Source organism: Rattus norvegicus, chromosome 11, assembly GCF_036323735.1.
Source record: "Rattus norvegicus strain BN/NHsdMcwi chromosome 11, GRCr8, whole genome shotgun sequence".
NCBI classification, from domain to species: domain Eukaryota; kingdom Metazoa; phylum Chordata; class Mammalia; order Rodentia; family Muridae; genus Rattus; species Rattus norvegicus.
In genome coordinates this window covers 83,218,263-83,244,313 of record NC_086029.1, presented here as the reverse complement: position 1 = coordinate 83,244,313, position 26,051 = coordinate 83,218,263, and the positions used below count along the sequence as shown (strand labels likewise).

General features: G+C 49.2%; 1 protein-coding gene across 2 annotated transcripts in view; it reads right to left on the bottom strand.

Annotated features, from left to right (window-relative positions):
- Xxylt1 (xyloside xylosyltransferase 1) overlaps positions 1-26,051 on the bottom strand; it is a 132,448-nt gene that overhangs the window by 51,566 nt on the left and 54,831 nt on the right. For both annotated transcript variants that reach the window (XM_344027.10, XM_063270940.1), the window contains exon 3: positions 8,488-8,620. In XM_344027.10, coding sequence (XP_344028.5) covers positions 8,488-8,620 — 133 coding nt within the window. The remainder of the gene's footprint in view (positions 1-8,487; positions 8,621-26,051) is intronic.

The following is a 26,051-nucleotide window of genomic DNA, read 5'->3' as shown; positions in this document are numbered from 1 at the left end:
AACATGACTTCATGAAATTCATAGGCAAATGGATTTAACACCTATGGTCACTTGATCTTTGACCAAAGAGTTAAAACCATCATCCAGTGGAAAAAAGATAGCAAATGGTGCTGGTTCAACTGGAGATCAGCATGTAGAAGAATGCAAATTGACCCATTCTTATCACCCTGTACAAAGCTTAAGTCCAAGTGGATCAAGGACCTCCACATCAAACCATAAAACCATAAAACCAGATACACTCAAACTAATAGAAGAAAATGTGGGGAAAAGCCTTGAACACATGGGCACTGGGGAAATTTTCCTGAACAAAATTGCTCATGCTCTAAGATCAAGAATCGACAAATGGGGCTTCTTTTTTTTTTTTTGGAGCTGGGGACCGAACCCAGGGCCTTGCACTTCCTAGGTAAGTGCTCTACCACTGAGCTAAATCCCCAGCCCCGACAAATGGGACTTCTTAAAACTACAAAGCTTCTGTAAGGCAAAAGACACTGTCATTAGGAGAAAATGGCAACCAAGAGGTTGGGAAAAGATCTTTACCAATCCTACATCCGACAGAGGGCTAATATCCAAAATATACAAAGAACTCAAGAAGTTAGACTCCAGAGAGTCAAATAACCCTACTAAAAATGGGGTACAGAGCTAAATAAAGAATTCTTAGCTGAGGAATATCAAATGGCTGAGAAGCACCTAAAGAAATGTTCAGCATCCTTAGTCATCAGGGATATGCAAATCAAAACAACCCTGAGATTCTACCTCACACCAGTCAGAATGGCTAGATCAAAAGCTCAAATGACAGCAGATGCTGGCGAGGATGTGGAGAAAGAGGAACACTCCTCCATTGTTGATGGGATTGCAAGCTGGTACAACAACTCTGGAAATCAGTCTGGCAGTTACTCAGAAAACTGGACACTGCACTACCTGAGGATCCAGCTATACGTCTCCTGTGCATATACCCAAAAGATGCTCCAACTACAACAAGGACACATGCTCCACTATGTTCATAGAAGCCTTATTTATAATAGCCAGAAGCTGGAAAGAACCCAGATGCCCTTCAACAGAGGAATGGATACAGAAAATGTGGTACATGTACACAATGGAGTATTACTCAGCTATCAAAAACATGACTTCATGAAATTCATAGGCAAATGGATTTAACTAGAAACTATTATCTTGAGTGAGGTAATCCAATCACAGAAAAACACATATGGTATGCACTCACTGATAAGTGGTTATTACCCCAAAAGCTCGGATTACCCAAGATACAATCCACAGACCACATGAAGCTCAAGAAACATGACCAAGGTACGGATCCTTCAGTCCTTCTTAAAAGGGGGAACAAAAATATTCGTAGGAGGGAGCACGGCCACATCCTAGGGAACATTAATGTACGTCAGTCAGGAGGCTTCCTGGGAGAAGTGCCAGTCACATTCGTAGGATATGGAGACAAAGTTTGGAGCAGAAACTGAAGGAATGGCCATTCAGACCCTGCCCCACCTGTGGATCCAGCCCATATATATACAGACACCAAAACTAGACAATATTGATGAAGCCAAGAAGTGCATGCTGACAGGAGCCTGATATAGCTAATTCCTGAGAGGCTCAGCAAGAGTGTAACAAATACAGAGGTGAATGCTAGTGGCCAGCCATTGAATTGAGAATGGCATCCCCATTGGAGGAGCTAGAGAAAGTATTGAAGGAGCTAAAGGGATTTGTAACCCCATAAGAACAACAATACCAATACCAAGCAACCAGAGCTCCCAGGGACTAAACTAGACCCATGGCTCCAGCTGCATATGTAGCAGAGGACGGCCTTGTTGGGCACCAATGGAAGGAGAAGCCCTGGGTCCTGCTAAAGCTGGACCCCCCTCCCCGCCCAGTGTAGAGGGATGTCAGGGAGGGGAGGTAGGAAGAAGTGGTTGGGGAGGGGGAACACCCTTATAGAAGAAAGGGAGGGGGATGGGATGGGGGCTTATGGACGGGAAACCAGGAAAGGGAATAACATTTGAAATATAAATAAAAAGTATCCAATTAAAAAAAGAAGAAGAAGAAATTGGTTGGTTCAGGGGCTGGGGATTTAGCTCAGTGGTAGAGCGCTTACCTAGGAAGCGCAAGGCCCTGGGTTCGGTCCCCAGCTCCAAAAAAAAGAACCAAAAAAAAAAAAAAAAAAAAAAAAGAAATTGGTTGGTTCAATCTCGGCTTATTTCTGAAAGACACACAAGGACAAGGGCCCAGAAACTCATCTGCAGGTGTCAGGTAGGGTGTCGAGGACAGGGGAGAACTGGTCTTTATCTTCGTGTCCTAGATTACAAATGCTAAGGAAAGGGGTGAATGGCTGATAGAAAGCACGACCACATCCTAGGGACCATTAATGTACGTCAGTCAGGAGGCTTCCTAGGAGAAGTGCCAGTCACATTAGCATCCCGATACAAGACGATGTAGAGACACAGAGAAGGCCAGCAAGTGAGATGTCTCTTGTCAACTGAGGAACTGGCAGACTGAATGAATGACAGGGAACACGTAACTGCTCTGCTCTAAGCCAGCATAAGCAGGTAACTCTTACAAAGAAAGAGACTGACAATGATATTTTCAGACTCAACAGTATGGTGCCTGGGACTGACTTCGGAAGCCTCTGTGGGAGAAGAAAGTGTGCACAGAAGAGAAGAAACAGGACCAGCTATCATTCTTCATACCTGAGACCCTGTGGTAACCGATGGACTAAGATGTAGTCCATGTCTCTATGTGTTCAAAGTTCACCATGATAAAAAGTGAAAGGGAAAAAAAGAATTGTTCAGGAAATTAGCAATGTTTGATGAACAAAGACTGAGTCTGGCCCAGGGTGCTCATAACACTGCTGTGTGGACACACCTTATTCACAAGAATGTATAAAGCAGGGGTTGGCTGGGTTTGGCTACACATGTCTGTAATGGCAGCACTGGAGAGGCTGAAGCAGGAGGATTACAATTTTGAGGCTAGGATGGGTTTTCTCAAGACTCTGTCTCAAAAAAATAAAATAAAAAAAGAAGAAAGTTCATTTACCCATTGATAAATTTACAGATTAAACAAAGAAAAAGCCAACAACACGATCCTTGTATAAGTAACAAAATGTATTTTATTTCTTTTTAATAATTACCTTTGTTTGTCTGTTGTTTGGTTGGCTTGACCAGAGTCTGTCTACATAACCCAAGCTCACCTCAAACTTGCTTTGTAGCCTTGGCCAGAAATGGACCCACCTTCCTCCGGCCTCAGCCATCCAGGTTCTGAGATAGGCATGCACCACTACAGCACACCAACTTACTCGACTTAGTCCAGGGGGAAGGCGCAGTGTGGTTCAAATCGGAAACTAACATCTCTGTAGGCCAGAGACGGAACCAGGAAAGAGCCATGCTCTGAGCTCTGGAAGCAAGCAGGGTAGCAGCTCATCCACCACAGGGAAACAGGACAGGCATCCAGGCACAGGCAGCAGATGGACGGCAGGCTGGTGTGTGGAGGCAGGGGCTTGCTAGAGTTCCCTTCTCTCCTCCCAGTCTCCTCCACAGAGACCACCCAGGACACTGCCTATTCTATATGCTCTGGGTTTCTGCTCCCCTCTTGGGATATTAAAACTTTTGTGTCCCTGTAGACTGGTCAGTAACATGGTAGGCTTCTGTTCTGCAAATTCCTTGCCTTGTTTAAGGTGTGTAGTAAAGGTGTGTGCAGATGCTACACTGAGAGTGATTGCTTTGGGGAGGAAGGAAAGGGAGGATACAGAATCTACACAATGTCAGTGACCAGGAAGCTAGGAGTCACAGCTTCTCAGTTTCCCTAACGAGGCAGACAGGCTCTTACGGCAGGTAAGAGCTTCCTCAACCCCAGAGGTGTGCACCACTAACATTACCCTGGCCCTACATACATACAAGGAAACAAGGGCTTGGGTGCTAAGTGACTGCTGGCACCGCAGGACTCTCCAGGGGCTCTGCTAGGACTCGGGTGGCTCTAACACTACATTACTGCCACTTCTTATTTGTTCTGTGCCAGGAAGTATAAACACATCATCTAATTTGACCTTCCCTCAAGTGTGCTATGACAGTGTTATAATCAGCTAGAGAACCTAGTTTCAGAGAACGTACCTAACTGTCAAGATCACAGAGTGGAAGAAGTGAGATCTCCACGTCCTCCTCCTACCTAGCAATGCCCCCGACAGCCCTGTACCAGTCTTAGGAAGGGAATAAGGCAAGTGCAGAGAAGCTGGACAGACATGTTCATCCCAGCATCTGGAAGGAGGTGAGGCCGGCACAGGGCTGCTGAGAGAGCAGCCATGCTGCTCTGGCCATGGCTTCATGGTGGGCCTGGGCTTATTCAAGGATGCTAGCCTGAGGGCTGGAGACAAAGCTACATGCCGAGGCTCCTCAGGCAGGCAGCTCCAGGGCAAAGTGACCTTCACTGGCTGCTGCCACTCAGGCTCCAGCCTTCTCTCCCACAACCGCTAGAGTTAGGAGGAGCCCAAGACCTGAAGCTAAGTCATTGCCAGGCTGCCTGGCACTGTGGCCTTCTCAATGAGCTGGGCCAGCTTAGCTCCTAGCTCCGGCAGGGTGGTCTTCTCTGGGCTATGCATTCTGGGGAGGAGCCCACACTCACTCTAGCCCTTGGTACCCTGCATGTTCCCACCCAGGCTCTTGAAGGAAAGCCAGGTCACTCTCTTCTGCTAAAAAAGATCTCTAACTGGGGTGGAGGGCTGGGAATGGGTTACCAGATTTAGGAAAAACAGAATATTCTGTTGAGTGTAACTTTCCAAACTAACAACAAAACAAACTAAACAAATGGTTTAGGTTTGTCCATCTAGAGCACATTTATCATGCAAACCAGTATCTGTTGCTAATGTGAAGGTCCACATCACTGGTGTCCTGTTGTAGGTGGTACCTGATAGAGTCAGGGGTCAGACAGGAGTTCATGAGACACAGATGACAGATGGATGAATGGATGGATGGATGGATGGATGGATGGATGGATGGATGGATGGATGGATGGATGGATGGACGGACAGACGGACGGATGGGTGGATGGATGGGTGGATGGGTGGATGGATAGATAAATAGATGGACGGATGGGTGGACAGATAGACAGACAGATGGACGGATAGACAGACAGGCAGAGCGAGCTCCCTGAGCTCACATGGAAGACCCAGAGGACCCTGTGACTTGCAGCACAGTTAAGGCTTCTGAGCCCAGCCTGAGGCCATCGTGGCCTCTACATCAGCTGCTTTAGCTGTTCTATGACCTCATACTAAATTCTACAGGAAGCACATAAAGAAAGGAGGCCCAACTGCTTCCTGGACTTCTAATGCACTACAGGAAGCCATCCCACATAGCCATGTTTGTAAACTTCAAGTGTGGGTTTGCAGCGCAGGCCTTAGGGCTCTGTTGTTTGATCACTCACCCCAGTCACACAGAGCACCAGAGACGCTCGCCAGGGGTCCAGTTCCTAGCAGAGATGCACAGAAAATCAAAGGGTGGAAGGGCAGTACTCTACCCAAGACGATGGGGTCTCTGACTTTCAGATGAAGAAAGTCATGGTTGGCTTGACCAAACAGTAGCGGGCACCCAGGGAGAAAAGCTGTTTTCTATGTGTACCCCAATACTCCCTGGCCTACAGCACTGTCCAGAAAGTAGTCAGTTTGATGTGTTTGTAGGGAAAAATTGTGAAAAAGCCATTCATCAAATGCATGGTGGGAAATACTCCCCACCCTCTGTAAGCCTGAGACATTTCACAACTCACAATAGAGGGGAAGTCACCATAAAAATGACTTGCTGTGCGTCCTTTGAAGTACAATACTGTGGGACAAGTGACTATAAAACTTACACAGCTGGAGGACTGGAGCCCATTCCTGCCCAGTGAATTTCCAGACCCCAGTATGCTTGCTTAACTAGTCACGGCGTGTCCAGCTACAGCATTTGTTAGCGGATTCCTTCTCCTCATGGACGCTATCAGACTCCACTGACAAGTCCCTGCCACATCGGGATACTTGGGGAGGCCTCTGAGCACCAGCTGCTGGGGAGGGACTCTGTCTGAGCTGTAGGTCCCCCATAAACTGCATGCCTGTGTCTAAAGAGCAGGGGCCATGCCCACTCGGAAGAGCCCAGCTTCACCTGACCTTGTGTCGGTGCCATTAACTAGACTCCTCTTCTTCCCACCTTCTCTTCTATCATCCAACCCTGGCCCCCTCCATGACCCCCAGACAGGTAAGGACTCCAAAGCAGGGATCAACTAGCAACGATCTTTCAGGTCCTTGGGCTTTCCAGTTCCCACATGTCTGAAGTCTATGTGCACACCCCACCCCCAGCCCAGTACACACATGCCATAGTCATTGTCTGCCACCAGCCAGACAGTTCTCAGGCCCAGCAAATACTGAAAGCGCACAGTGTAACAGGTGACCCCTGGATGCAGAGCAGTTCAAGACACTCATTTGCAACCTTATTTATGACGTCTTTAGTGACATTTACGGGGTGTGTGTGTGTGTGTGTGTGTGTGTGTGTGTGTGTGTGTGTGTGTGTGTGTGTGTGTGTAAATGTCTGGTTACTGAGTGGTGTTTTTAAGCCTGCCAGTAGCAGGCTCTCCTGATCCTCATTACACACAATGATAAAGATTCAGAAAGTGAGGGAAACTTCATCAGAATTACCACCTTTCATCTGTTTCCTTTAGGAAAGCCACGTAGTGATTTAAGGTCTACCACTGTAAAAGCCGAGTTTTGCAGAAAACAAAGTTTTGGCCACGATTCTCTGTCACGGACGCGATGCGGTTTTCGTGGATTACGACGAGAAGCTCCAACCCTGTCTCGCAGGTGTTGGTATCTGCTCACCAAGGTCCAAACGTCCTAAGGCCTGAGTCTGAGCAGGAGGGACCTCGTCGTCGCATACAACAGCGGGAAGAGAAGCAGGGGAGAGGAGCTATGAGCACCAAACCTGAGGAGACAAAGTCTGGAGCTCCTCTGCTCTATCTTAAGGGGCGCCAAGGTGACAGGTACGGTGTCAGCTGACTGAAACCCAGGACTTTACACTGAATGCTGCCTGCCCTGGGAGCAGTCTTTGTAGTCAACATTGCAGGTTTCCCCTATCCATCCACAACCCCACTGCCCGTGCAAGTAGAAGGCTGCCCAAGGCTCCAGGAGCAGGGTCAGTATTATGTAATGGGAGCAGCCCACAAAGCCCCAGGAGCTATCGCCCATTCAAGGCCTCCAGGAATTTCCTGTTATGTGATTTGCAAAGAGCCACCACCAAACCCAGCCTGTCTCTTCCCCTCCTTTGTGGGGGGAAACTCATGCTCTGAGTCACTAGATGCCAGGGCCAGCAGCTCTCTGATGACTTCTAGCTTCTCCAGGATTTCCGAAGCACGGGTGGGAGGAGGGTGCGGGGAGGGGGGAGGGCACAGAACAAAGGGCCCCAGGAGCCCAAGGAAGGAGAATTCTAGGTCTTCCAGAGCAAACTTGATCAGCTGGCTTGGGGGAGGATGTCAATCTGTCAGAGGTGGGGGTGGGGAGGGGTGAGTCAGCAACATGGCACACTAGAGCCTCTGCAATGAGACAAGTTTTGAACCAAAACCTACTTCTGCTATTCTTACCTCCTCCTCTCTCTAGACACAATGTATGTGCAACACGCACATAAATCACTTCAGAGGACAAGAACATAAAGCATTACCCCCTTTCTGTCCCCAAGATCTGTGCTGGCTTTGGAGAACTCTCCTTGGTTGTCCCTGTGACTTTTAGCTTGCCTTTGTGCTTGCCTCAGTAAAGACTCATTTTGTTCTGCCTATCAGCATATACAACTACAGTGAGCTTTTGTTTGTTTGTTTAGGGTGTGTGTGTGTGTGTGTGTGTGTGCGCGCGCGCGCGCGCGCGCGCGCGCTCTCGCGCACTATATAGTACTTAATTGGGTAGGTACATTTATTTAACATTCTGATGTCAAGAACATTTCAGGGGCACAGAGAGCAGGAGCCTATCTCCTGGCTTCAAGTACAGGAGCTTCTCTGTGCTATACACTTGACAAGGAAGTGCTGCCTCGGGAACAAAGTGCCGGTCCGCCATGACCAGCACATACCACTTGGGTCTGGAGCTGCTGTGGCTCCTTCTGCACCACTGCCGCCCACTCTCCTTCTGTGTGACGGCACCATGATGACATGAAGTAACAAAGCCCAGAGCTCTGCTCGGGAGGGTCGATCCTAACACTGCTGCCCGCTGAAGCCCAGGGTCTTAATCGTTGGAGCTAAGCCAGAGCCCACAACATGAATAACTGGGCTTCTGGAGGAAGACGTCTCAGAGTCCCCCACTCTAGGGGCAGCCTCTCCTGCTCCAGACCACACCCGCTCCCTGCCCGTGACATCACCTGTCAGCTGTAACATGTTTCCAAGGAGTAAGTGCAGAGAGACCACCACACGGTTCCATCCAAGCGGCCGTGAGTGGCAGAAGAGAGGACAGGATGGGAGGGAGCCCTCAAGCATCCTCCAACAGCCAGCGCCTACCTGTACACAGGCTGCATCTCTCTGGCTATGCCGATAACAGCACCGGGCAGGAAGTTATCAAACTCCTCAAACAGCTCTCGGATGTTGGTCTTATACTTCAGATCAAGGTCCAGCTGAATGATCCTCAGGATCTCTGCAGGAATAAATTAAAAAAAAAAAAAAAGAGGTAAGACTAGGTAGGTATGGCACCGTACCAAAGAGGTAAGACTAGAAGGTATGGCACCGTACCTCACTGGGATCTGGGACAGTCTGCGCTACATAATCACACACACACACACACACACACACACACACACACACACACACACACACACACACACACACACACACAATAAAAATGACATCCTGGGAGGCTTGGCACCTAACACAGTAAAGACAAGAACATAAGACCACCAGCTTCCTGAATCACGTTCAGTGAACAGCAGCTCTAGCTAACTGCAGAATCCATTCTGCTCAAAACCAAGGCCCATACTCATGTCTAGCCTGGGGTCCACAGACCTCTCTGCTGACTGCAGAACCCACTTGGTTCAAATCCAGGTGCCCTGTCTAGATGGCTGGCCATGTGTGGTTCACTCCAAAGTGCCTGTCCTGAATGACCTGCAACATGGAAACCCTAGGTAAAGTTAAGATTCCTAGGTGGGACACAAGTATCAAACAAAGGCTGCCAGAAGAGAGGGGTAAAAGATACTATCCTATCTGGATATATATGTCCTGCAAACCTCTGGAAGACTTCTTGGAGGAGGGCAATTCGGGCTGGGCTCAGTGTGGACAGGAATGGGTGGGTGAGGTAATTATCCGTGCCCCACTGTAGAGTATGGGGTGCTCCCCGCTGCTCTCGGCCATCCTTCCTTGGCTGCTCAGCTGCAGGTGTCACAGCTCTGGAGGCCGTTGTCCCTAGAAGCCCTCTGAGGACAAGACCATCTTGTCCTCTATCAGTGGTGCAGGATTTGGCATTTGGCAAACACTCGGGGGTGTTCAAGGAAGCAATTGGCATTCTCCAAGTCAGTTTATGAAGAAATCACAGCTTACAACGTAAGGGAAACTGATTCATCTGTTCCTTGTCCTAGTTTCCTTTGTGGTGCAGGAACAAAGCCTAAGTTCACATTCTATGTGACTTTTCTACAGCAAAAAAGAGCAAAAGTTACATCAGTGAGTCCAGCTGCTCAGGACACAGCACAGCAGAGTGGCCAGCTGCTCTGCCCTCCTGGGCAGAGGGTTTGGAAAGAGCGGACTGCCCTGGCCAATGAGCACCCATGGCAGTCAGCATCTTACCGCCACCTCCACAACAGGAGCTCAGAGGCTGCCCCCACCAACCCCTCATCCATAAACAATGAGAAAACCAAAGCCCAGCAGTCAGGCCTGACTGCTGACAACCCAGTTTCCTGTGTCTCAAGATCGAAAGCAGACTCAGGCCACAAGGCAGAGACCCTGGTGCTGGCCCCTACGGAAAGGCAATGTTTGCCAGGAAAGAATGTCCTAAGGTGAAAGTTACAGCCCCAGGTTCTTGCACTGAGCTTTCAATGGTTGGCCATCAGGGCCTGGGGAAACCCCACAACACAAACATTTTGCCCAGCCATCTCTCTTTCTCTTGGTTCATTGCCTGTGGCATGAACATTCATACCCAGATCTCAGGTGTCCCTTAAATACAGCAAAGCAGAGCCCTAGTGACACAGGGACAGGACACACCACCATCTCTAGCAGTAAAACCATGTCACCCTGGTTCTGCAAATAAGAGCATTTGGCCCGTGATGCTGACGGTCTGTGAAGGTAGGGAAGGCATCATCTTTGTGGCCCCAAAGAGCACTTCTGTCAACCTCACATTTCATCTGCCCTCCAATGGAAGAATTATTCCCATTTTTACATCCAGAAATACTGCCTTAGAAAGATTGAAAACAAGGGGCTGGGGAGAGTGGTTAATAGCACAGGCTGCTCTTTCAGAAGACACAGGTTCAATTCCCAGCACCCACATGATAGCTCACAGCCATATATAACTCCAGTTCCAGGGGATCTGACCTTTTCTGGACTCTGTGAGCCCCACATGCACATGGCATGCATATATTCATACATACATACATACATACATACAGCCAAAAACATTCATAAAATAAAAATAAATTCGAACAGTAAAACAGACAAGCCAGGCATGGTGGCAGACACCTATAATTCCAACACTTGAAAGGCAGGAAGATCAGGGGCTCACAGCTAGCCTCAGCTACACAGCAAGTTTGAGTCCAGCCTGGGCTACACGAGACCTCTGAAAAATAAAACAAAAGGCTAAAAAGCAGGAGCCCAAGGGCACAGAAGGTGAGTGGTGGAGTGGAAATGGAACTTCGACTTGACTCAGAAGCCCAATACCCCAAGCCCCTTCCAGCCCGAGTCTCCTTCTGACCAGAGGGTCTCAGATGCAGATTCTTGCTCCACTATTCACCTCCCAAGGAGCGTACAGAAGGGCCAAAGACACTGAGAAACGGAAAGAATCCTAGGACAGCTGCCTGGCCAAATGCAGATGTCAATGGAAGACATTAAAGACATTTTCACTTTCTTTTTTTTTTTTTTTTTTTTTGGTTCTTTTTTTCCGGAGCTGGGGACCGAACCCAGGGCCTTGCGCTTCCTAGGCAAGCGCTCTGCCACTGAGCTAAATCCCCAGCCCCACATTTTCACTTTCGATTCCTCGATACTGAAGCCATCGGTATGTCAATGCATAGGAAAGCCAGTCTCCCACAGGATCCTCTGGGTGCCCGGGCAGCACAGTCTGCAGCAGCTCTGGGGAGGTCCTGGTGGGCTATCATGGTCTCATCTGTTCCGCATTGCCAACACCGCCAACCATCCATCACTGCCTCGGCACAGACGTACACTCCTGAAGGACATGTGCACCGGAGGGCAGACCAGACGTGGCTGCTTCTTTGATCAGAAGCTGACTAGCCTTCTGTCTCGGTCCAACTTTAATATTTACATCAGTCAGGGAGCCCTGGAGAGACTTCCTGAAGAGCCCCTTCCCTGTCCCTGGTAGAGCCTCTCTTAATGAGCCCTTCCATGACTTGAGTGCTTTCCCTGCTAGGAGGGGTCCAATATCCCCCACAACACAGGAATCTGAGAGGCCTGAGCACTACTTATAACTCACTCCATCTCAGAGAGGTAGAGCTAGCCATGTCAGCCCTGCATTCAAGCGCAGTAACTAGCTGAAAAGGAAGCAGGTGCAGCTCACCACGGCACCCAGGTGCAGGACACCTGGCTAGGGCTGGGCAAAGGACACCCCCCATCTGCTCAGGGTCGTCCACAGCCCTGGACAGCCCGCACTGTCACATGGGCACCTGACCAAAGGTCTCATTATAAAATGAGGAAACAAGAAGCCAAGGCCTAAATGTCACCGCTGAAAAGAGGCTGATGCTTGGGGTGGGTGGGGGAGGGGGGGGACGGACACTGCAGCTCACCTGCTGATGCTGGGGGGGAGGGGGCATTGCAGCTCACCAGCTGATGCTTAGGGGGGCACTGCAGTTCACCAGCAAGGGCAGCTTTAAGGACCTACTTCCCGGACTCTGGTCTTGGCAGAACTATCCCTCTGTAGGAACTACATCTGGGTGGTTGTATAAAAATGTAAGAAGACACTGCAGGGAAAGAGGTTTCTATGTGGGGACAACCACAGTGACAATCTCAGGCAGTATCCTCACCAGGGATACTGATGAGGACTGGTGACAAAGCCACACAAAACTAAGGACTAAATGAGATGATGGTCCCCAAGGCAAAGAGTAGACAACAGCGGTAATGCACAGGGAAGACCTGGGGAGAAAAAAGCTGAAAGGATGTCTTAAAAGGAAGGGTACCGGTCAGACTGGTTAGACATCTTCCTCCAAACTCTGTGAGAAGACGGCAAAAGAGGAGGGCAGAATAATCTGAGACAACAGTTCTGGAAAGAACTACCCTGAAACACTATTACAGTCCTAGTAATAATGGAGGCCAGCCTACCCATTTTACAGATCAGAAAACTGAGGGTCAAGGGATGTATTAGGACACTCAAACAAGCTAAGAAGCAAGGCTGATTCCAGAAACCCTGACCTCCCTAACTGATGCTCTGGGGATTCAACCTCATCCATGCTCTCCTAACGTGGATAGAGATGCCAAGTGCCACGAGCTCTCTGGTTTGGAGCTTGGTGTTCACTGGGATATCCTGCTCACCTTTACTCTCTTGACTCCAGTGTCAGGCCAAAGACACTGCTCTAACCAGAACTTGGCTCTACTAAGCTTGGAAAAAGGGCAGATGGAACACGCTGGCTATAGCTGTGGCTTTCTAGACCTCTGTGTCCCCGCCACTACCACCACAGCTGGTCCTAGCAGCCCTCTCCGGGGTTTCTGACTGTCTCTGGACTGTGGAAGCCAGCACCTGCTACTAGGGTTCAAGGCCAAGCCAGGCAAGGTGGGACTGTGCCACAGAAGGTCACAGTCATGACATCCAGACTGGCTGGGACAGTCCCAACTCAACATTCCCCTGTGGAAACAGGCTGGGAGCAGGCCATCATCAGTTTCCAATTAAGGCAGCCTCAAGCATGTCATCTGACTGGGGATGGAATTACAAGCCAGACTGAATGCTTAATGGCACCCCAAAACAAACAAGAGAAAAGGTCCCAGAAGGGGTTTTTAAAACAGTCGGAGTTCATGCCTTTCCCTACCCCTGCCTTCCCCTGTCCTCAGAAACAGCTTCTGGTAGACACAAGCTAGCACACACAATCCGTAGCACAATGGGTGGGAAGGGATGAGAAGTGGAGGTGAGCATAATCACCGTGGTAGGAAACACCATGAGAGGAGAGACAGGCCCTCCCAGGGAGCTCTCACTGGCCATGGCTCCAACTGGCTTCCTAGTGCCCACTGACTGTCTGCAGTGAAGGGGAATGATGTCCTGCTCCATGACTCCAGCGTTCGATGGTTCTGGAAGAGGATGTCTGGAGAGTGGCTTGTTTTCCCTGTCCTGAAATACTGTAGCAATTTGCCACCTTATCAGACCTGCTGCTTTTTAGCTGCTGTGGGCAGAACTTCTGACCTGTAGGAGCTAGAGAGCAACTAAAGGGGCAGAGATCCCCCACTGATGAGAAGTCATGAGCCCAGAGGGGAGGTTTGGAGCACAGTCCTTCTGTGTCTTATCAGCCTGGCTTCTCCCTTTGCGGGTGCTGTCCAGGCCTAAGAGAGATGTGTCCCTAGTGGGTTGAGTTAGCACTGCTAGTTTTCACATCCAGTAGGAAACTTGGGTCCTTCCCAACTGGCTCTGGCCCTGACTCTCGGAGCACCCTTCACGATTCCCTCTGCAATGAAAGCCCTAGCTGCAGGGTGGCTAGCTGGCAATGGGAATGGATTCTCTGAAGAAATGCAGCAGAATATGCCAAGCGTCCAGGGCCTTGGACAGATTCCTGGAGCTCCTCCGGCTTGGTCAGATACGCACTTCCTCTGTAGAAACAGGGAGAAGGCCCTGGTGCTACGCCCATGCTGCGGTTCCTACCTTTGCCAACTCCGCTAAGGCACCACATTATTGCAAGGGAGCATCAGTAGCTTCCACTTCCTGAGATGGAAACACAGGCTCAGTGGGATGTGGCGACTTAGCTAAGACAACCCACAAGGAAGCAACTGCACAGGGCCTCCCTTGGCCTCTCAGAAAGGCCTCTATTTCAACCCTATTATTTAAACAAGCAAAGCTCCCATAAAAAGGGTGAGCAGAGGACACCTCCAAGTGACCGAGACTTCTACAGACGAACAGGGTCTGCACTTCCTACAACAGCTCCATCATCACCCTCCTCCCTGAGGACTCCGAAGGCTGGGAATATCCCTTCACTGAGCAGAGACCAGTGGAGAAGCTCCTGGAAAAGGGGACTAATGCTGGCAAAGTTGGAAATCTCCATGGCAACAGACAAGTGCAACTGGAGTGACGGGACATCCAAATGCAGGGGGAGGTTGACAGTATCACTTCTACCTGACAACTGGAGGGGAGGTTGAGTCATGTAACTGAGCTGTAGAGCTAGGAAGTGAATTCACACCAAACACATGGGGCTCCAATGTCTTCCCCCGCCCCAAATCCACATTCGGTCTTCCAGGCCTCTGGATGCCAGGGAAAGGCCAACTCTCAGAAATGCAGGTCTGTGGAAGGCCCAGCCTTTTGAACCTGAATCTATGACTTCCACATTAACAGCTGCTGCTTACACTTCCCAGGAGGGGCACCTAAGAATGATCTATGCACCCTGTGACCATCTCCGGGAAAGGCTTGGGGGCTGAAATTAATGTCCTTAGTCAACTTGATCCATTAGCTTCACAAAACATTCTTCCTCCTAGCCATACTCAGCCTTCTTAGAACCAGGCATGGAAATCTGAGTGCTGCAGCTCAGCCAAGACATGGTCTATAGCTCTCAGCTCCTGATGTGTAGGTCAAACAAGCTTCTACAGAGAGACACAGGGTGTGGTCCTGCATCAGGACCACAAGAGTCTCTCTCCTCAACCCCAGCACTCAAACTGGGTGGAAATCACTGCTTTAGTAAACAACAGAATTGTCTCTGGATTTAGCCAAACAATGCAGACACAGTACCCAGTCTCAGATTTCTTTCACTTCTATCGCTCATATAAAACTATAGCTCACACCCATATTTTGTGATCTGTAAAGCTACCATTTCTATAGTGTGGAGCCCCCATGATACCTGTGAGTCTTTCCATATAGATAGCTTTGTGGTACCTGCCAGAGACACTGGGTGAGTGTAACTGAGTGTGAGTGTGAGTGTGAGTGTGTGTGTGTGTGTGTGTGTGTGTGTGTGTGTGTGTGCATGCTCACAAAAGCTGGAGCTCTCCTTATGTGAGGTGGGAGCACATTTCCCTTGGCTCACAGGGGTTGATGGATTGAGGCCTAGTCTTGCTCTTTGCTACCAAGAGGGTTTTTCATGGACCCTCTGGAGGCAGAAACTATAGAATCCAGTCCTCTTTGGATAGACTTAGCAAATGTTTTCTGAACACAATACCATTGGCTTGCCCAAATCAGCACTGTTTGACTTCCCAGGCTTCTCCTGCCAAGGTTCTCAGAGTCCTGGGACCCTTGTTTCTAACCTGAGCTTTCTTTCTTTCCCTGCCCTGACCACGTCCTCCTCGCTGGCAATGGGGCCTTCGGCACTTTAAAGACTTAGTTTAGACTCGGGAAGCCAGTTAGCAAAGCCTCGCTCTGTCAGCTGCAGCTCCTCACCCTCCCTGGCAGCTGACTTTCTCATGCCTCTGCCCGGGCCATCAGGGTCTGTCTACCTGGCGTGGCTATTTGTTCACGTGACAAAGACAAGCTCTCAGTATTTGCTGTAGCGAGTTGCAATTCTCAAAGTGCAATCCCAGTTCACAAAACTTCCCCTGTGCTTTGGCTGGTTTGCTCCTTACAACAACCCTGGATCAGTGCACCACGGTGACAGGCTCAGAAACATAAACAGAGCGTGTAAGTTACAGTGGTCTGAACACACAGAAGACTCAAGGACGTATGTATGTCAGGCCCGGGCCTTCTCTCTCCCATTCCACTGTCCCAGACATGGCTGCCCCACATTCTGTACACTGCTTGACTGTGCTGGACACAGATGCTTACCCACACAGGCCCCTTACTATGGTGCCAGGGCCTGACACAGTTTGCGTCCCACGTTTTAGCACCTCTGCCTTGCCTGCACCTCTGGTAGCTCTGAGCCTGGGCAGCAGTTCTCCCCGGTGAGCGACCCAGGAGATTCACCCTCCTCCAAGTGTTGCTCCAAGCCCTTACCACTGTCGCCCTCAAGGTGAGAACGGCCAACAGGGCACGCAGACGACTGAGGTATGTCCACCAGAGAAGGACTGGATCAACACGAGCCATTTCTCACCAGTGAACAAGGCGGACTGTTTCTGGCAGTCCTTGACTACTGAGGGGTCCACTCCCTCACTTTCTAAAGCAGGAGAAAACCAGTTTTCATTAGTAAGACGTAAGAACCCGAGGTAGAGAGCTGACCAAGGAGTAGCTACTGGATATAATTCCATACTGTCCACTAAAGCGACAGCTGGGATGAAGTCCTTATGTGCTGGGATCTCGTTCATCCCTCACACAGGGCTTCCTGGCCCATCTCTGTCTCCTCCTCCTCCACTCAGTGATGCCCTGCTGTTTTTGCACTCTCCGTGTCCAACAGGAATGGCGCAGAAGGTAGAAGAGTTCCAGGAATCAATCTTCATTTAAAAATAACTGCTGTCCTCTGAAGCAGGAGCCACACCGGTTTCCGCCGAGAAACCCCATTTACCACTTCCTTTAACACTGTCCATAACTGGAAAGATTCGATGGAACTGTGCTTAAGCATAACGTCATTCATTCCCTGGTTGTAATTAAATTTTAGCTTAGTTTAATTAATTTGGTTTTATTTTACTTTAATTAAAATCTAAGTTACTTGTTTTAATTTTAATGAAGGACTTAATACACAATGCCGAATTGACAAAAGCACAGTTGAAAACGAGAACAAAACAGAAACAAAAAGGATTTGAACTCTTAACTCTTTCGGCACACACTCTAAGAACAAGACACCCAGGCCACAGAGCCGCTGAACTACAGGGATTGACACTGGCAGCGCAGGGCCATCAAGTCCGCCTTTGTCAGCTGTCAAAAAACAAAATAACACTTCTATCAGGGACTGCCGGCAAACAGTCGTCAGAGCTCCATACTCCTTTGGTCTTCCCTTGTCTTTCATGACCTGGAATAACTTAAGGGGTGACTTCCTGAGAGATCCCTGGGTTCAGGACGGCTAAGGCTTCCTTGTGATCAGGACTGGCTTCTGCACCTATGTTGGGAACACTCAGAAGCCACACTGGGTCCCTGCCACTGGGCCTTGTTGTGTCCATTTGTCTCAGCATTAGTGGTGTTACCTTGGATCTCTGAAATGTTACCTTCCTTGTCTTTACAAAAACAGCATTGTGTAGGAGAACACGTTGAGACTGTGATGGGGCTTGTCTAGATACAGCGTTACTCTACAGAGCAGTGGCCTTCTGCCGCCTGCCTCCCTCCCTCCCGCCCTTCTTGGCTGACATTCTCGAGCAGGAGCTAGCCTGTGAGGATGCAGGCTTAGGGCGCCTGTCCTTTCTCTCAGCAGCAGTGTCAGTGTGGGGAAGGTGTGTCGGAAGCACTTTACAAACTAGAGACCATTTTCTTCCCAAGCTTGTCTTTTAAAGACACTATACAGTGAGTTCTGCCTTATTCAGTGAAACAGATACAACGTTGGGAAGAACTACATTGTAGTGTCCTCACTGATGGCCAGCCAAGGCCACAAAGTCACACAGTGTGCTAAGCACTGTGCGGAGCGCAAGGCTCAGAAATGACCAGCGCTATGTCTAACCTCAAGAAACGCAAACCCAAGATTTCTACAACACATTCTCCATCTTGTCCTGGCCTGAAGAGTCATGGCCATCCTCACAACACCCAGCAAGCATGGCACGTGGCTGGTCCTGTTGCTAGGCTGTATGGCAGCCCACTGAAGGGTAATCATGGCCAAGATCAGCCTGCATCCTCTTTATAACTGAGGGGACAGGGTGTGTTCTTGTCACCATACTTCGTGACCATTTAATATCACCAAGTGACAGCTAATATGAACTTAGGACCAACTATGTGCCAGACTGGAATGTTTTTCAAAGTCTCCCTTTCCATTTTACTAATGCTTGAAAACTAAGGTTCACAGCAACCAAGAACCTGCCTATGGCCGCAGAGCAAAACCCCCGGCTCTGCCTAGAGGCCTTTTCTGCCTTGAGCATTCCTTTCACCTGGGCTGTGTCTATCCACGCACGTTTGCTAGGTATCTGTTGCTGTGTAGTGAGCCTCTGACTGAGACGAGAAGAGCAGTGGCTCCAGAGAGCCGTAAGCCGTGTAGATCAACAACAAGGCTTTGCTGTGGATGGTCCTCATGCGATCTCGGTGACTGTGAACAACGGCAGCAGGGCTGGGCCATCAACAGGGTGGCTAGGCTAGGCATCCAAGACAACCATGCATGTTGCCAGAAGTTGATTCAGGGCTCAGTTGTGGCTATGAACCCTAAGTGCTCTTGTGTGGGTTCTCCCAGAGTTCCAGCTTTATCTGGTATGGCTGCTGTGTTCTAAGAGGGGCTTTGTCAAGGACAGGTGTTCCAAGAGACCCAGGTTTAACCACAAGGTCTTACTGCCCTGGGAGTTAAGGAGCACACTTCCACTATATCCTGTTTGTCACAAACAAGTGAGAGGCATCTCAATTCCAAGACTGAGGATAGGGGGTGAACGCTGGGAGGTGCAGATCATGAGGTCATCTGTAGCAACTATCCTTGGCCATAACAGAATATTACATTACTTTAAATTTACCTATTACACTTTTCCAAGTTTCCTACCATATATACTCCCCTCAGTTATAAAAAGGATGCAGGCTGATTTGTTTCTGTGACTTCAATATCAAAAGTAATATACTGTAACACATGATTATCAGCATGTAAAAACATGTTAATATATGTATAATGTGTGGATACATATATTATTCATGCAGCTAAAACATTAGAGTAGAAATGTCTAATTACTTTGTAAATACATTTTCAAGGTGGTTGTATGTTGCCTTTGAATTAGAACATTTTAAAAGACAGTAATTAACTACCACAAAGAAATTTCTGTTTTAGGACATGCTTAACAGATTTGAGGTTTTGACATGACCAGGACTTTATGATTTTGTCTTCAAGTGGCCAGAACTTCTAAAATCATTTTCCTAAGCTAAGACCAGCTAGACGCTCCTGCCTGCTTCAGCTCCGGTTGATGACTGTGATTCTAAAAGCACTTTCTCAGAGCAAATGCCAACATCAGGTGGGAGTGCCTCTCACTGTATTCTTCTCCTGTTGTTGATTTAACCGTGCCCCTTCCACCTCCTGCCACCTCAGCTCCCTGACTGGCACATCTTGAAGTTCAAGGCAATGGCAGCATATTAGGTCTCAGAGCTGGGAAAACGCACATCTGTTAAAACAAGTCTTTCTGGGAAGTGTGAGCTTGTGTCCTCGGTCGGAACTCTGATAAGAGCCCAACACTGAGGAAGCAACCTCAGAGGCAGTGAGAACGCCAGGCCATGACTGAGAAGTTCAGCCAGTTCCTGTGAGGGAGGTCACAGGCCAAGCAACCCGTCCATGAGATGTCAATGAGTTGCCAAGCTCACTTCAGACACGATGGCTGAAGGTGAGAACTAAAGTTGCCACTGTGTAAACATAGACTGACTTAAGTTTAGACACAGCATCTAAAGCAGGCACTGTGAGCCCTGGTCAGATTGTTAAGAGCCAAGCAAGGAGAGAAACTATGCCTGGGCAGGAGATGCCAGGCCATGCCAGCCTTCCCAGAGGAGGGCAGCCTCTAGCCCAGTCTGGTCTCCTCCTGCAGTCCACACACCCATGCTCTGGGAACCCAAGGGGGCAGACGTGGAGCTGGTCCATGCTATTTTTATCCAGTCACTTTCCAACCATAAACCCACACTTCACATTTCATTGTTTTGGGTGGATTAAGAAATTCCACTTGGCCTTTCTTGTGGTTTAATTTCCTGCATGCCTGTCTGAAGGAAAAACTCTGCATTCCTATGGAAACAAACATTTAACCTGTTCTTAGCAGCTGGTGTGTGGTTAATGGTGGCGTTTCTAAGTCTATACTACTCTGATGGGACCCCCCTACCCCCACCCCACTTCTCTTCACACCAAAGCAGGAAGATTCCCACAGGTCTGCATTTAAGGTCTGGCTCCTGAATACAGGGCAGGGCAATTTTGAGACATTCTAGACTTGAGAAGATGGCTCAGCAGGTAAAGTACAAAGCCAAGTACCACATACACCTATGAAACCAGCACGGAGCGGGGAGACAGGCAGATCCTGGGGAACTGCCAGCCAGCATACTGTATGTAGCTAAGACCTGAGTTCTAGGTCATGAAGAGAACATCTCTCAAAAAATAAGATACCTTCCCGATGACCTTCACAGATTAGTGTATTCACACACATATCTACACACACGCGCACACACACACAGGTGTGAACTACTCAAGTGCACAATCACACAAGAGGTCTCTGCGGTGCTGCTGGAGTGAGTGCTCATGGCAGTGCTCAGGTGCAGAGGGTGAGCCTGGTTACGGAGAGCCGCCCATCTTGAAGGCATTCCCTAATGACTGCAGTGACGAGCCAGGAGTACCCTGCGAACACACGACACACTGGACAGACGGACAGGAGGAAAAAAGAGCTGTCTCTCACGGTCACGGGCAGCCTGAGTTTTGTTTTCTCTTTGAAACGCTCACCTCTTTCCTATCTTGCACAGCTAGATGGATACACTGTATTCCTGTAACGTAACCTATCAAAGACTCTGTTCATGCTGAACTGGGATTTTCTGCCCAAGGACAAGCCTTTCCCTTTTCTTTAAGACAAACCCAGAGCTGTGCCCTCCTTCCCTCTGCACCTCATGGGGGGCTCACAATATAATAATGAGCACAGAGAGGAAAGTTAGCAGGAAAATCAGTCTGCTCAGGAAGAAAACCACTCCGTCAGGAAGCTGAGAGCTGGCTGAACCCCTGAGGGGTGGGTAAGTCCATGATTGCCTGGGTGGGGGTGGGGGTCTGGGTTAGACCCTTTGAGTGCACCAACAGCTGCAGTAAGCAGCATGTCTCATGAGACTAGGACACAGAATGCCTTTCCTGGTTAACACTGGGAACTTTGCATTCTTGCAATCAGATAGCATTTATAAACCCTCTCTGTCTGCTTCCTCCGCAGGAAGAAGAGCTGGTGCTCAGGGAAGGGTGGCACTTACTCCAGTGCTGGTGCTGAGAGGCAGCAGAGAGAAGGAAGGTGGCAAACTGCAGGCTCACCACACCCCTACTTGGAAGACCCGATGTCTCCCTACCTGGGTGTAATTCTGGCAGCCTCCCCGGGCACTCTGGCTCTCCAGACTGTCCCCCATTGGTAAGACGAGCAATGTGAGGGATGGGACAGAGCACCCCTACTCAGAGAGCAGCATCTCCATGAATTTTAGGCCAGGACCCAACCTCTCTGCTTAAGGAAGAGCGCTGTCTCCATGCCGACGGCTCGTGCCCTCAGCATTTGTCTGGCGCCACTGCCCTACTTTGTGTTACTAACACACTCTCACCGACAGGGCTGAGCACAGCTGCACACTCAGGCAAACCAGGCATAATGAGGGTAGACAAAGACCACTGGAGCCGCTCTCCACCTCCACCCCACCCACACGCCTATACCCAGCTGGGGTGAGGATGAACAGCCATCTTGAGCAGTGGTAACAGACAAGTGGCCATGGGGTGCCCTTTGCAGCCTCTCAGCCAGCTGGAGAAGAGAGAAGACTGGAGAGGTGGAGACCGGGAAGGACGGGGGAATTACTGAATCAGGTGACAACACATACACTATCCTGCGCTCGACCGTGTGGCATGAAGAGATGAACTGGTTATACACAGTGGGGATTATGAAATGGTAACAATAGCAGGATAATCTGAGAAAGTCTGAATTGAGGCCCAGAGAGGACCAAGCAGTCATGAGCAGTGATGGCAGGCAACCCAGTCAGCCTGGCTGCACTTTGTTCCGGGCTCAAGAAACTCCATTTACCACACGCAGGTGGAAATCCCGGGCACAGCAGGGTTGCAGGTAGGACTGTCACACATGCTGCGCTCTCCTGTCATGTCAGTCATGCACACAGGAGTAGTGCCTGGCTACTGGATGGTGAGCAGAAGCAGTGGGTGCAACTTCTGCAGTGAGGCTCTAAGTTCCATGTTCTAGATGGTGTGGACTGGACTCTGGTTTTGAAAGGTTTTTGAAAGGTACCTAGAAAGTCACTACACCAGAGTAAAATTTGCTTGGAAAAATGCACACATGTACGTGTGCACGCTTATACTCACATATGTATGCATGCACGCATGTGCACACACATAAACATGAACACATGCAATACGTATGTATTTATTAAGGCATTGAGATTTTAGAACTTATTTATCAGTTCAGCACAGCACAGCCTCCCCAATATAGAAATTATTAGCTTATGGTTAGAAGCAAAAATCAAAAAGACCCTTCACCTGCCCACATGCTTAAAAGACGGTATAATTTTAACAGGAACCCCTGTCCTGGAATGATCTGTAAGGGAGGATACATGCCACTGCCCACCCTGGGGTGTGCCTCATAACCTTGGTTAGAAGGGGGCTATGTCAAAGGTTTAAATCCCCTCTGGCAATTCCGATGGCTGTATGTTCCCGTCTAAGCCTACAATCTGGGAATAAGTGGCACAAAATCAGACACAGAGTTGATCTTGATCATAAACTCTATGTCTGTTACCCTATGCGTGTTACACAAACATAACAATTACACTTGTGCTATCAGTAGGCATTGCGTCCCTGACATGCAGTGTTCTTTGATTAATTCCTCTAGGATAGTAAGCTCCCTCTGCTTGTGTAGCTCCTCATGTTCTGATGATGGGCTGCAGAATAGAGAGTATCACATTAATTTACATCTAGACATAGCCTCGCTCTCTGATATGCTGCAGAAGGCTGAAGATTAGGTTGGAGCTGATAGTGGTAATATTTTAATAGATGGGCATAGAAGCCACTCCTCTCACGGAGGGTGGTAGGTCTCACCTGTAATCCTAGCATTGGGGAGACTGAGGCCGGAGAACTGCCACAAACTTGAGGCTGATCCAGGCTACCTAGTGAGTTCCACTAAAGAATAATGTTATCTATTTAAGAAGAGGCACGGTTACCATAGCAACACATCTTACACAGAGCACACGCACCCAGGAGCAGATGGAAATAGAATTTAAGATGAGGACCGGGCCAACTATTCAAAACCAATGCGAGTTTAGAACTCTCATCAGCAGACTCTAACACATTTCATCAAGGAACTGATAAAAGAGAGAGAAACGCATCGCCTAAATGGATCACAAAGCAGAAATGCAGGGTGGTACAGGAGTTTGTCACTGACACAACCTGGTGAGACAGGTCAGGGCCAGACCAAACTTGGTGATGCTTTAATGGGGTGACCAAGGAGCTTTGCTGTGGCACTGTGCTAACCAGCCACACAAATCCAAGGCGAAGAGATCCTCTCCTGTGGCAGGCTCAACAGTAAGGAGATGGGAACCGGACTAGTTCAGTAACCAGAACTAGTTACAGAAATATGAACACACACGCACACACACGCATGTCAAAATTAATTGAACTACACACTTAAGAATCTAGGAATTTCACGTCAGAAGAAAACATGAACAGTCAGTGTTGGCAGTCTGACTCCACCGTTGACACAGGACTGCTTATAGCTTCTAAGGCCTCCCCTGCCTCTTCCTCTTGGACCTACATCCAGGTGCGTGGAAAAGAAAATCTAGATAGTCTCCTCTTTGGTGAAAGCTGTAGATTGAAACCATTCAACCCCAGCTTCTGCAGTACCATTAGCCCAGCCACAAACTCTGCCCCTAAAATCCCTCCTTCCTCTTCTTTCCCTTTTTCTTCTTTTCAGACCAGTGTGAGAGGCCCATCCTGCTTTCCCCAGAAAGCCCACTCCATGGCCTCTACATTCAACCCATAGTCATGAAGAGACCTGCATTAGATCAGCTGGGGAGCATGTTCTTCACACAGGGGGACAATGCTACTACTGCGCTCTCCCAGTGTTCACCCCACATGCAGTGGCAAACCTGGACCTTACATTTTAGGGGGAACAGGACCAAACGACGCAGGCTTCCAGACAGTGAGCGGTCTGGAGAACTTCCAGTGGAGAACACACGGGGAAAATGGAGCTGCTTCTCCTGACTGGATGCTGGTTTTGGATCTAGGAACAAAGGAGCAGGCTTCTCTGCTGAGGTCAGCAGTTGGTATAAGCATCAACATACAAAAGCAGGTTTTAGACAAATAAGAAGAAACTGTCAAAGGTCAAAACATGTGCAAAGATGGAAGGCCCTGCCTCCGGTGGCCTCTGGTGGCCTCTGGTGGCCTCTGGTGGCAGCAGTGACTTGTCTTCAGGACACTGAACGTCCCCTCTCTGAGATCAAAGGTCTTAGAGATGGCACCGCACTCTCCTATGCCTAAAATTCTCTGACCCAACTGCACTCTCCTACGCCTAAAATTCTCTGACCCAATTCAGCAGCCCCCCACCTCTCCACTACAAGTGCAGTACTCAGCCCTGACAGCAGAGCTCGGGGGTCGCAGGCTCGGCTGGGCACGATCTAAACTCGACCCTAATCCCGACTGAAGGAAGAGTCATTAGCAGGAGGGCTCTGTGGACTGTGGGCACCGTGTAAGGTGTACCCATTGGACAGTGAGTAGCTGGGAGAGGTCAGGGATGGAGATGAGAATCAACCCTCAGGATGACGCATTTTTAAGATTATAAATTCATAACAACCACAACAGTTCTGGGAACTAACAGCCCAGTCTATACCTAAGAAGTTTCACCCTTCCTGAAAGGGAAGCAAAAATGGTGATTTTTTTTTCCTCTAAATTTCACATCAACATGTAGCACAGATTTGAAAACAAGCCACAACTCCCAAAAGATTCCCTAGGGGTGTGTGTGGCTTTTGTCAAAAGACCCCTGCAGCTGCACTCCTACAGGGGGGCCTGTGTGAAGCCTTCTCTTCTGCCTTCCCCTTGCTCCCCACCACACAGAGGTAGGCTCCAGGTTGGGAAAGGTGGAGTTAGGTGAAAAGAATATGCAGAGAGAGACAGGAGGAGCTGGGACAACACCAAGCAGTGAGTGAGAGGCCAGGAGGCAGCAGGAAAGGCAGCAGAGGCTACACCTGAGTTACTTGAGCTTTGTGACGCATGCAGCTGCCATTCTAACTCCAGAGCCTTCAAGAAGCCGAGGGTGGGAGGCCACCCACAGTCCTTCAGTAAGAGCAAGGACCGTAGCCTGGCTTCCGGAAGACCAGGAAGAACTGTCAGAGGTTTGCAGGGATGTTCTGTCCTTTAGCCTGCCTGGTTCTCAGGACGGTCCACGCTGCGCCTCCCCCACTGCGCCTCCCCCACTGCAGAGCCACTTCCTGTTTTTTCTCATTTCATCAATTCCTTGAACAATTTCCTGTTTCTTTTTTCCCCCTGCACTGGCCCTGGAGATAAGCAGGCATACGATGATGGTCAGACTTTTTGTGGTCCTGTCTGGCCAAGATCCCCAGCCACTGTCACCAGTGTGGCCAGGCTCGAAAGACCTACAGCATGGTTGCCACTCCAAAGGTCCAGTGGACAGGTGTGCGCACTGGACAGGTGTGCACACTGGACAGGTGTGCTCAGCCTCCTTAGCCAGGGAACAGCCACGGCTACACTCCTCGGGGGACTATAACAACCCTAGCCCATCACAAGATTCTCAAAGCCAAGGGCATTTAAGACTTGAGCTATGAAAAAATAAAATGCTATGGTTCATTCCTACTTGAAAATGAAGGCAGCCCCCAGACAAAATCCTAAAATGCCAAGTGATTTCAATAAAGACACCATGGACAACACTCTTGAGGGTGGAACTCAGGTTCAAGAGAGGAGAAAGAAACAGCATGCTCAGCCATCTGTGGGAGGGGCACATTTTATTCTACAAGTCAACACATTTTGGAAGCTTGCCCCTCCTGAGGGTGCACTGTT